At 45.4% G+C, this 12,750-nt stretch overlaps 1 protein-coding gene across 5 annotated transcripts in view; it reads right to left on the minus strand.

The window, feature by feature from the left end:
* Positions 1–12,750, minus strand: part of LOC139578441 (breast cancer anti-estrogen resistance protein 3-like) — a 96,772-nt gene that overhangs the window by 6,132 nt on the left and 77,890 nt on the right. For all 5 annotated transcript variants that reach the window (XM_071406021.1, XM_071406023.1, XM_071406022.1 and 2 more), the window contains 2 exons: positions 3,603–3,731; positions 113–558 (listed from right to left, as the gene is read on the minus strand). In XM_071406021.1, coding sequence (XP_071262122.1) covers positions 113–558; positions 3,603–3,731 — 575 coding nt within the window. The remainder of the gene's footprint in view (positions 1–112; positions 559–3,602; positions 3,732–12,750) is intronic.

Here is a 12,750-nt window from a genome sequence, read left to right on the forward strand (position 1 = left end):
TGCGCCTGTAAGCAAGCATCTGCATTGTAGCCTACGGCTCACAGACAATTTCCAACCACATACACTATGTCCAGACCAGACAGGCCTGAGCCTCTGTAGATAGCCTACTAACCTAAGCAGGTTCCCCCGTCCGAGGCTGTGGTCCTGGGTGTGTCCGTTCATGATGTTGAGGCTCAGGCGTTTAGATGTCTGGCTCTTCCTCTCGGGCAGGGTCAGGCCAGCCTCCACACGGACACAGGCCACCCCATACTTCTCCTCTAGGCAGCGCAGGGGCAAGGCCCTATTGATGGGCTGGAAGATGATGGCCCCCACCGCCTCCGTCACTGGCTTCCTGTTGCCAACGTAGTAACGCACCAGGGCAGGCACGCTGTCGAAGCCCTCCTTCTCGAACAGGTACTGCACCCGGGAGTAGGCCTCGTTCATGGCCACCACCTTCTTGTTGATTTTGAAGTGTTGCGGGCTGTTCTTCCACTGGCAGGTCAGGACGTAGTTCCCAGGGCTGGACAGAGAGTCCCGGATCAGGAAGTCCCCGTCTCTCTGGATCAGGTTCTCTGCCACCTGGACACCAGAGGACACATGTTGAACACACAGACATATACACACAGACACATACACACAGACATATACACACAGACATATAGCTCACACACTTGGTTGTATTTTCAATATCACACAGAACTGTGTCTAGTGTGTTTTCAGTTTGTCACACTCGTCTCACTGTTGGATTTGTGTCGACAGGCGCTCTACTCCCTCACTGAATGGCCTTCTCAGTAACATGTTTGGCTCACTGAATGTTTTCACTAGCGCTACTGTTACTGTACTGTGACATCATGATACCTCCCAAAATGCTCTCTCAGTGCAGGCCACACAGCCAAACTGTAGGGTCAAATGACCAAAAGCCCCAGTGTTGCGTAGAAACTCAGTCATGTCACACATTGGTCTACACACTCCACTTCACTCATGTTGTTCTTCCAAACATTTAATTACTTTACTTTTTAATTAAGAGTATTGAACTTAGTAATTATGTTTATATAATCATGTTTTGGAGTCGGAAGGTGGAGGGTTTTTAATTAAAAGTTTAAAAGCCCTCTTTTCACAATCTGGCCGCAGTAGCACCAGGAAGGAGCTTATTAAACCTTACTAGGATCACTTAGCAGCTAGAATGCTGTTTTACCTTGTCCTTACGTAAAGTAAAGTCCCTGTTCTGCTGAGGAGGTGCAGCATGTAAAACTGAGCATGTGTGTGTTTACCAGTCTTATGCCATCCTGTCACATGCCAGGAAGGACAAGCTCAAAAGAGCTCCATTTCTTATTCAGGGTCCCATCTGTGATTTTACACGAGGCGATGCTTTGGGTTTATAAACCCAGTCTGACGCATTGAAAGTAATTTGATTTATACCTCATGAAATAGCTCATTGAAATTGCGATCCATATTACATCCATTAGCTATGCAAAGTTATTTATACATTTCTGACAGATAACCGTTGTGAAATGTTTTGTTGTGAAATTATATGGAAATTGAAAGTGTTTTCAAACAGCTATGAGTTTTTTTTACAGCAGGGAAAATCGTAACACAATCCCATTGCCAGCACAACTCGTTGAGCAACTTGAGTGGCCAGTGCTTTTCCGTGTGACATACATGCACTGTGACAACATTCACTATCCCCGATGCACTGGCATGGGGGGGACTCGTCCATCACCTGAAGCTGCTGTGTTCTCTAATGGTAGAATGGGAGTTGACTGAGCTGGTCTTACTAGTTCTAGTAGTTCTAGTTCAGAGACGCCCAGTCTTGTGGGTAAACAGGACAGCGTGTGCAGCTACTGTAACCAGGGACTGGCAGAGCCATTGTGACTCTCACAATGCCTAATGGAGGGCTGTGATACATGCTGGCTCACACCCCTTACAAGGTCACAACGTAAGACATGGAACAAGGCAGCAGGGCTCCCTGGCCTACATCCACTCCACTGAGAAATACAGTAGATGAAACCAGAAGGTGACAGGTGTACTGGGAAATGGGATGGGTGGCACAGATGAGCTTTTATCTTAGGGATGATGATTAGACTTATAGAGGTGTGGTCCCTGGCAGATCAGTGGACGGCTATAATAGATGTTAATAAATAGCATCATGTCATTTGATTGCACCCATGTGTTGTTACCATCCAATTAAAACCTGTCGCTCTGTGTGTGTGTGCTGAGGCTGACGGAGCATCCTCACTGAGGCTGGGGTTCATGGACCGAGCTCTGTGGTCTGAGCTTTCACTACTAAGTGTGTGTCAGCGCCGCTCTGTTCACACTGACAAGTTCTCAGTGACAAGCTCTTAGTGAGATACTGATGAAAGCACAAGGTTGAAATGAAGCCCATTTCAATGAACCAATCAGCCACAGTATGTCAAACTGACAGTGAGTCTGCCCTTTTGTCACTGAGCCTCACACAGCTCAATGGACTTAATATAGCCAGTGCTGTAGAACAGACCTGTCAAGATAAATAGTTCTTTCTGTTGTTGACTTGTCCTTATTTGTCTGATTCTGATCTGACTCAACCAGTTTCAGACAAGTTGTTGCCTGAGAGTGAATCATAGGAAAGAACACAGTCCCTGATTTTACTACTTTGTGTACAAGCACTTATTTGAGCTGAGCTCTGGGTGTTGAGGTGGGTCATCATCACTAACACTCCTCAGACTTTACATCCCTGTGTTCAAAACAAGGCTCAGCCCCTAGAGCCCTTAAACTCAACTCTGGACCTCAAAGCCAGTTTCACTGCGTCCCCCCCCCCCTGTTGTTCCTCTCTACTCAGGGGCTGATTTAGACCTGGTACACCAAGTGGGTGCAATTAATGATCAGGTAGAACAGAAAACCAACAGGCTCCTGACCTCCTAGGGTAATAGTTGAACACTGCTGCGCTAGTTGTCAGAGGGCAGGGATCTGTCACACTGTCACAGCCCCCTCCTAAGTCCAGAACCTCAGCCATGTAGCTTTTACTCTTCAGTCCACATGAAAGACACACAGATCCACTCTAGAAGCCTCTAGTCACTGGGAGTTTTCACATATTTATGACGAGCTGCCTGCCAAAGTGTCTGAGCTCCCTGACTCCATTCACATAATACTCCAGTGTGACCAAACAACGCATTGTGTTGGATGTCATTACAGAGATTTTTGGTTGAACTTGGAAACGTGTCTGTCTGGCCAGCTGTCCTGCTCTGCGTGGGTATGCAAGGTTTTGCATGGTTGCCATGTTTTCAGAGCGCCAGTGCTGTGATTCCTCCACAGGGTGGGAGTGACAGGCCCCTGAATGAAATCAGTGTGCAACTGGACACCCGGCCATAGCTGTTGGCAACAGAGGAACCCCTCCCCTCTGCATGCTTTCATTGGGCTGGTCGAGTTTCACAGTAAGCCTCTCTTAGCTCCATCTCTTTATTTAAATATCCTCTTTCACAAAGAGCCAGCGTGTGCCGCCGGCCACAAAAAAATACTTTATCAAGAATCCTTTGACTCAAGCTAAATCATTGGACTCTAAAACAGTCATGGCAAACAGGCAGCTGAGTTGTCCCTCCAGAGAAAGAGAGAGAGAGAGAGAGTGCGTGTGTGTGTTTTATTTCTTTTACCTGTCTGGGGATGGCACCATGGTACCAGGCGTGGCTGCGTGGTTCCTCACTGCCCAGCTTCAGCTCGTCTTCCAGCTCCTTGCGTAGTTTCTCCGGTGGACCCTCCATGATGTACTTGTCCCTGGAGAACTGCACATAGACAGGAACAACAGGCTCTTTCAGTACTGGTATCCTCACAGACATGGTTGCTGTACTGAGGGTGCACACTGTGTGCACTGCACTGGCTGCCTGCATCTATCTGTCAGTCTGTCTATGTACCGGTAAACCTTTGTAATATAACTCTCCCTTTACTGTTTCTAGCTACCTCTCACACACACTTTATTTTTCTCTCTCCCTCTCTGTCTTTCTTTCTGTGTAAGCATGTGTCATACAGAGCTCTCCTCCCCTCTTTGTTTCCTGGGCTGTAACTTCCCAGAGATACACAATGCCGAAGGCTCCAATTGGCCGAGGGCTCTACCTGCCTCTGCTTTGACTGCTGTGTCATATCCTGGCCTTGTTGCCATGCCCCTCTGCCCTGTTCTGCCCCAGCGAGAGGCCTCCGGGTGGAACAACAACACACTCACCTGACTACAGTGACACACACACTCATACACACACAGTCCACTATGCCAGGCTGCTGTGATTCACACTAGGATTTACAGTCTACTTCCATAGTTCGAAACACACATTGTGTAAGTCATATAGCAAAAAGGGGACATGGGATGACCTCATCTATCATAGCAGGTTCCTGCCAGGAAATACCTCTCAGGTTGATAATAAAGAGACTCTTCTCAGTCCTGCTTCGAGGAAATCCTCTTCCACAATCAATAGACTTCCCCTCCACACTGTCTTCCTGCTTTGGCTTATATTTTCTAAACGCATTATAAAAGGATTGGTCTGTTGCACAACTTCTCTGTCTCCCAGTAATATATGTCGTACTGAGTTAGACGTAATACTTCTGGAGACATAATGACATTTCACTCCAGTGGCGCCACTTGTGGGGTTGAACCGAGCATCAGTTTTCCACTTTTTTAACTAGAGGTCCGTTAGACCCAGAACAACAATAATGTTTTAAAACTGTGCTGCTTTTTAAACCAACCCCCTGGAGATGGCAGGCAGCATTAGACTCTGAAGGAAAGTACTGTAGCCATTGTGTTCTTCTGGGATGTTGGCACCCAATCTGCATCTTTCCAAAACACAATTTGAGCATTACAAGGGGCTGCCAAGACCTGGATCATAAAGAAATGTTGTGGGGGGCGGGAGTTGACTGGCAATTCAGCGTCAGCCCTAAGGGTAAGCAATGACCTGAAGGATTATTGTGTTCCATCAACTCAATACCTTCCTGCAGTAACCAATATTATACTTGGTTTTCTAATGCATTAGCCGTACTTACCTAATGCTGTCTTTGTCCCTGCACACTAAAACAATGGTATTTATGGCGGATATTGACATCACCAACAATAGCCTTGAGTACAGAAACTCTTCATAAAGCTCTGTTTTTCCCTTTAAAGGACTGGGACAGGACAGGAACACACCCATTTGTCCCCAACTAAAATAGCATGAGGCCTTCTTGACAACTGTTCGGGAATGTTCAGAATGCACAGTGTTTGGCTTCACTGACCACTTCCAGAAGCAGACACTGTATTGTGCTGCTCCTAACAGGCAATTTGCTACTACTGTTTAACCTAGGGCTAAATCTGTTAGACTGCGCTCACCCTTGTCCCCAGAGAGAACATTTGAAGGACTGTAAATTTAATTTTTTTTATGTTGTGGTTGACTGAATTATATGCCAACTAAAACTGAATTAAGGCTCCAGGAAATGGTTTTATTTTGGCAGGAGGCGGGTGGAGGGGGTAAGCATTGAAAATTCTAGCATGAGTTAATATGGCGCTATTTGTTTTACCAGAGAGCTAATTTAGCTACGGGCTGCTGCTTTATATATCTGTATACATCTTATTAGACCTGTTGGGGAGACAGTGGGCCTGCTGCTCATCAGATTAAAATAGGTTTTATGTGTTTCAAAGGCAAGTCTCAGACTTAATTATGAGAGAGAGAGAGAGAGAGAGAGACATCCTCTAGTGAGGATACAGATGACTGAGACTGAACCCGTACAACATGAGAAAACCTCCCAAATCCCCCCCATACAGACATACATGCTGAACTTAGAATGGTGGGCAATGTATGTGAAGCACACAAGATCTGTCCGTGTCATGACAGTAGTAGTTAATATTCTTCCTACACTGCATCCTTTGAGCTGGCAGGCCTTCGCTCTGCTTTACTGTGGACACGCACATACACACAAAAACACGCACGAGTGTGCCTGCACACACACAAACACCCTGTGGGAGAAGGGGCTGGCAACAGCCTGTCAGCCATGTGTGATGCCTGCACGGCCTAACACTCCCCTAGAAACAGCCCACTACCCTAGGGCAGCTGAGGAGAGAGCGCCTGCATCTCACAAACACTGCCGGACAGAGCCAGAGATCCTAGATACTATTGGTGGCCTGTGTCCTCGACAGCTACAAGTCTAGAAGTCACGGATAATGGTAAGATTATGGTAAGATTATTCCGAATATATACTCTGTTATATCTGGAGTACTTCTCCTGTCTTATCCGGTGTCCTGTGTGAATTTAAGTATGCTCTCTCTAATTCTCTCTTTCTCTCTTTCTTTCTCTCTCTCGGAGGACCTGAGCCCTAGGACCATGCCTCAGGACTACCTGGCCTGATGACTCCTTGCTGTCCCCAGTCCACCTGGCCGTGCTGCTGCTCCAGTTTCAACTTTTCTGCCTGCGGCTATGGAACCCTGACCTGTTCACCGGACGTGCTACCTGTCCCAGACCTGCTGTTTTCAACTCTCTAGAGACAGCAGGAGCGGTAGAGATACTCTTAATGATCGGCTATGAAAAGCCAACTGAAATTTACTCCTGAGGTGCTGACTTGCTGCACCCTCGACAACTACTGTGATTATTATTATTTGACCATGCTGGTCATTTATGAACATTTGAACATCTTGGCCATGTTCTGTTATAATCTCCACCCGGCACAGCCAGAAGAGGACTGGCCACCCCTCATAGCCTGGTTCCTCTCTAGGTTTCTTCCTTGGTTTTGGCCTTTCTATGGAGTTTTTCCTAGCCACCGTGCTTCTACACCTGCATTGCTTGCTGTTTGGGGTTTTAGGCTGGGTTTCTGTACAGCACTTTGAGATATCAGCTGATGTAAGAAGGGCTATATAAATACATTTGATTTGATCCTATACCAGGCCCTTTGATGGACTGAGAGAGTGTTACATGGAGAATAATCTGCTCTCGGGGGCTGAAAATCATTCTGTTCTGATCACTTGTGTGTACTCAATGAGAGATGATCAATTATAAACGGCTAAAGGCCTGTCTCTTGCACGACACAACACGGATGTATATTGGCCATATACCACAAACCCCCGAGGTGCCTTATTGCTATTATAAACTGGTTACCAACGTAATTAGAGCAGTAAAAATACATGTTTTGTCATACCCAAGGTATACGGTCTGATAAACCATGGCTGTCAGCCAATCAGCATTCAGAGCTCGACCCACTCAGTTTATAATGGCAAATATACCACAGCCGCTTGGGCCTTATTGCTTAACTATAACGTACTTGTATAACATGAATGCCAGTGTGTCAATCAAATCAATCAATTCCTGGATATGCCCTGCTGTGCATCACAGCTGGGGGACCTCCCTGTGTGACTCTGTCAGAGCAAGTTCAGAGTATTGCCATCCAGTGAGAATAGAGAATATTATAGGATAAGCATATAGTTCAGTGTAGTGTTTTACTGTCCTGAAATATCAACCAAAGTCCTATTTATGGCTCTGGCATTAGCCTCTGTCACAGGCTTTCAGGCATCATGCTATTTCCATGGATACGCTGACAGGGTGAAACCGTTTCACCGTTGCAGAAGGGTATGTGTGGTATGTGTCAGAGCTGTACCGTGTCGTTGCATGACTCTGGTGTGCCCCCAGGGGTCCTTCATTGAACTGAGTTATGACGAGTGAAATAAAAAAGCAGGTTGGCATTTATTGTTATGAATCTTGCCCTGGAGGCATCTCTTCAGAATGGTCACTAGCTGGCACAGCCACAAAGCCATACAGTCTCATTTTAACCCTAACCACACTTCTAACTCGAAATCCTAACCGTAATATAAGACCCAAAAGCTAATTTTAGTTTTCATGATTTTTTACGATAAATCCAATTTTGACTTTGCAGCTGGCCCACCTGGCTGAAATCGTTCAGTTCTGCTTCCAGGGCAAGATTCATTACAATAAACGTCAACCTGCAACAAAAAATGCACCCCTGGCTAGGCCTGAATAGTGTGCAATGCAATATTACATACAATACCACAGAAAAGTAAGCAAACATAGCATGGCCACTACTGTATGTCAATGATGTAATGTAAATATCACTATCTCCTCTGAGTATTTATACATGTCAGCCATAGAGGCTTACAATCGCAGGCCTGGGCAGGCGAGCACAGACTGAAATAACCACTGATGGCACTGGCATTGTACTGAAGGATGGGCGGCCACGCCGTGGCAGGGCAGGCAGGCATTATCTCTCTATGTTGTCAACAGTCTTCAGAGGCCTTCAGGGCCAGCCAGCACCACTCAACCTTAAAATTAGCAGGCGCTCCATACTGACACAGCAGCCTGAGAAAAGCATCTATCCAGGAGCTGTTTGTCTTTACTTCAGTCTTTCCTTTTTTCAATTCATTACATAATAGTACCGAAGACCTTCAACCTCCATCCACACTCACAGAGATCCTCCTCTCCCTCTCCTTGACACTTTGCCCAGTTGATTTAAGGGTGTGGGGAACTTGACGCCAACTGAAGTAGATTTTCTTGGCATTTCCTGGCTTTTCAACAGCACTGAGGCACCACTTTACGATGCTGGGGAATTACAGCATGCCCTGCGCCACTTAGCTGGATGCAATCAACTCTTAACCTGAGTTTTAAAATAGCTCCGGTATAATTACTTCTGAGGAGCCTGATGATACGATGGCCATAGTTAATCCTTCAGGGTAACTACATGCATTCAATCAACTAAATGTCATTTGCTTTTAATAAACTGCTCATTTATATTGTTCAGCGCTGCACACATTATGCCGGCATGTTCACATATTTGTTTGACTGATCAGGTGGTGGCTTTTTAAAGGCCTTCCCTTTACCGTCCATGTCATCACCTTGGAAAGCACCCATCTATATTATGCTGACTCTCAATCATGAGTGTGTCGAGTGCATATCTCTGGCTGGGCTCAGTCACATTACCCTGACTACCATTCCCTAAAACAGTTAAGTGGTGTCACTTTCATCTTCATCCAGATTACTAGCTAAATAGCACAACCCCCAGAAGGATACAGAGCCAAACACAGCAGGACAATGACAGAAGTTTCATCCTTCCAGATGAACGCGGGCGAGAATTGTTTGTTTGTTCTGAGGGCTGTGAGTTACTGGAAATGCTTGAGGTTCATTGTGAGATTTATTGACTTGAGGAAATAGTGATGAGTTTAGTGGGTTCTCCTCAGAGAGCTGGCCCCTTCACCCCCTGCTCCAGATGATGGTTTCTGTAGTGGTTTGTTACTAGTAAATCTCTCTGGGTTTTAACCGGGATCTAGCTTACTAGGGACCGCTGGCCCTTGTCTTTGACAAGATGATTGTGAACAGCCAGGACCTTGCCCCATATCCATCTCGTGAGTATCATTGATTTCTCAGAATATAATATATATATATACTGTACATGCACTACATGACCAAAAGTATGTGGACACCTGCTCGTCAAATGTGGAGTTGGTCCCCCCTTTGCTGCTGTAACAGTCTCCACACATCTCGGATGTTTTCCACTAGATGTAACATTGCTGCGGGTACTTCCTTCCATTCAGAAACAAGAGCTTTAGTGAGGTTGCGCACTGATGTTTGGCCTGGCTCGCAATCAGCCTTTAAATTCATCCCAAAGGAGTTTGATGGGGTTGAGGTCAGGGCTCGTCCATCGGACTGCCAGATGGTGAAACCAAATCAACTAATTTGAAGGGGTATGTCCACACACTTTTGTATATATAGTGTATTTTATATACTGATATAAATACCACTTCAAATTAGTGAATTTCAGCAACGCCCTTTGCTGACAGGTCCATAAAATCGAGCACACAGCCATGCAATCTCCATAGACAAACATTGGCAGTGGAATGGCCTTACTGAAGGGCTCAGCGCAACTCAATATTAGGAAGGTGTTCATAATGTTTTGTACACACAGAGATGGCACCACAGGACTCAGTGGACCCTAGGGTCAGGCTGCTATTAAAGGGAAACTTCACAAATGTTCAACTTTATATTCATCATCTCCAGCAGCACCCCAACATCAACATATGAAAATGGCGCATTTCTATGTTTTGTAGTAAAAAAGGATAGAGGAAGATTAATGTTTCCAATGACATCAGTGTGTATCATGTGATTTTTAACCAATTGTGAGTAGGCATTGCCCACTAATTGTCTACTAATTGGTTTATGATGTCATTGGAAACACTTATCTTCCTCTATTTTTTACTACAAAACATAGAAAAGCGATATTTTCACATGTTGATGTTGGGGTGCTGCTGGATATTTTTTAATTTGATTTATTTAACCTTCATTTAACTAGGCAAGTCAGTTAAAGAACAAATTCTTAGTTACAATTACGGCCTACCCCAGCCAAACCCTAACCCGGACGACGCTGGGCCAATTGTGCGCCGCCCAATGGGACTCTCAATTACGGCCGGTTGTGATACAGCCTGAAATCAAACCAGGGTCTGTAGTGACGCTAGCACTGAGATGCAGTGTCTTAGACCGCTGCGCCACTCGGAAGCCCATAGACGATCATGAATATGAAGTAGAACATTTTTAAACGTCCCTCTTAAGCTGACGGCCCATTCATTCAGTCAGTCTCCAGCCCCTCTAGTTAACAGAACCATCATAAGCCGCTTGGAGATAATGACCGCTTGGAGATAATGACCGCTTGGAGATAAAGATTTCTTATTCCTAATCCCGGTCTTTACATTGCTAACCCTGTAGTATACATACATGGCCTAAATCAGTGTTTCCCATCTCCAGTGCTCAAGTATCCCCATTTATTGTAGCCCTGGACAAGCACACCTGATTCAACTTGTCAACTAATCATCAAGCCCTCAATGAATTAAATGATGTATGTTTGCCCGGGGCTACAACAAAAATGTGTGCTGTTGGGGGCACTGGAGTGTCAGTCGGCAGTGCAGATTTCGGATTACATGTGGAGCTGAACCCAGGGGGACCTATAATACCAATGGCCTAGTATACATCTAACGTTTGTTACAGAAATGTGATGGCCAGAATGTTCCCTCAGAACATCAACCCTGAGGGTGATTTCTGAGTTTCCTGTGGAGATGGGGGGAGAAGGACACTGCGCTACAGAGGTTAAGGAAAAGGGGGGGTAGTTAGTGGTCTTTCATGGCCTTTCTATCATTCTCATATGTGATTCTCTATGTGGGCTCACCCTTCCTGTGTAGGGGTAAACTGATAGGACCATCAGGGCATCCTATCTCTGTCTGAGGCCCCTCAGGAGACCTGCTGCAGTCCACTCACCCTCCATTATCTCTTGACCTGTTTACGACAACTGGGCTCCATGACCATGTCTATCCACAGCAATACACTGGTAATATTATGTCCAGAAACAGGACACATCCACACAGGAAAGCATGCGAAGGGATGGATATGGAGGAGAGGACATGAGCCTTAAAGGGGCAATCTGTAGCTACTACATACCTCTTTGGAATTATATGTGCCCATTGATCCTTCAAGAAAATAACTTATCATGTGCTAGTTCTACTGTCGTACCCCATCAGATCCCAAAATATAGGCTTATTTTACTCCAATGTTTGTAAACAAAGTAAATGTAAACACACACTACACTATTTAGCCTCAAAACATGGTTAAAACTATCATTTTGATTTCATGGATGGTCAGTCCTTGCATCCATAGCTCTGTCTATGATTTTGAGAGTGGTTACATTTCTCCAGCCTCATCCCTCACCTTTTTCTCAAAACAGGGGCGGGGAATACTATTTGTTAATGTTTCAACTGCTGATTGCTGCTTTAAAGTCCACATTTCTCTGAAGCTGGGTTGTTCTGATTGGTGGTACTTCTTCTAATTCGTCACTTTGTCCAAAAGACGAAAGCCTTCCTTCAGAGTTTTTTTTTTGCCATTTGGAAGCATTTGTAAAACCTCATTGTTTAGATGGAGTAGGGTTTTGTGTCCACCTTGGCTGTGTTAAATCAGCATCTTCCAGGGGCTTTTCTCTTATTTTTACTTTATTTATTTATTTAACTAGGCAAGTCAGTTAAGAACAAATTCTTATTTACAATGACGGCCTACCAAAAGGCCAAAGGCCTCCTGCGGGGATAGAGGCTGGGATTAAAAAATATAAATATAAATATAGGACAAAACACACATCACAACTCCCCCACAGAACTCCACTCAGCCCAGGCCCATCGCTGGCATCCCAGGAAGGGCATACAGAAAGGATTAGGACCCAAATCTAGGCCAGATCACTGGAAACTTGGGGCGGTCATCTTTAATGTTTCCTCAAGTGCAGAGCGGTTGGACTAGAGGGAACCGGCTTAACCTCCGGGGTATGGAGGGGCTGGAGGCAAAACCTCCTGGCTGAAACGGAGGGGCTGGAGGCAAAACCTCCTGGCTGAAATGGAGGGAGCTAAGGAGTACAAAACTGAAATACAGCTGAGGGATAGAAAGAGAAAGAGATAGAGAGATTGAGATGATATGGATTGTTGACCAGAGAGGAAGGTGTCAGACACACACCTGTCTGTAGTGATGTTACTGCTGGTAATGGACGGACTTCAGCCATGCTGTTTCAGCAATAAACATCTCCTGTCAATTAGTGCTGCATCTGCCAGAGGGCTGCTGAGTCCTGACATGATGACGCTTGGCACCTCACTGCCATGCTGTTACACACAGCTTAAAACCTCTCTGTGGAGAGCTGTGTGTGTGTGCTTGTGTGTGTGCGTGCGTGCGTGCGTGTTTAAGCTACAATGACCAATGGATTTAAAAACAAAAATCATTGTAGTTAATTACCATGTTTTCTGCGTTAAACTATGTAGAATATTGGCCTGTT

This window comes from Salvelinus alpinus, chromosome 6 (assembly GCF_045679555.1).
Source record: "Salvelinus alpinus chromosome 6, SLU_Salpinus.1, whole genome shotgun sequence".
NCBI classification, from domain to species: Eukaryota; Metazoa; Chordata; class Actinopteri; order Salmoniformes; family Salmonidae; genus Salvelinus; species Salvelinus alpinus.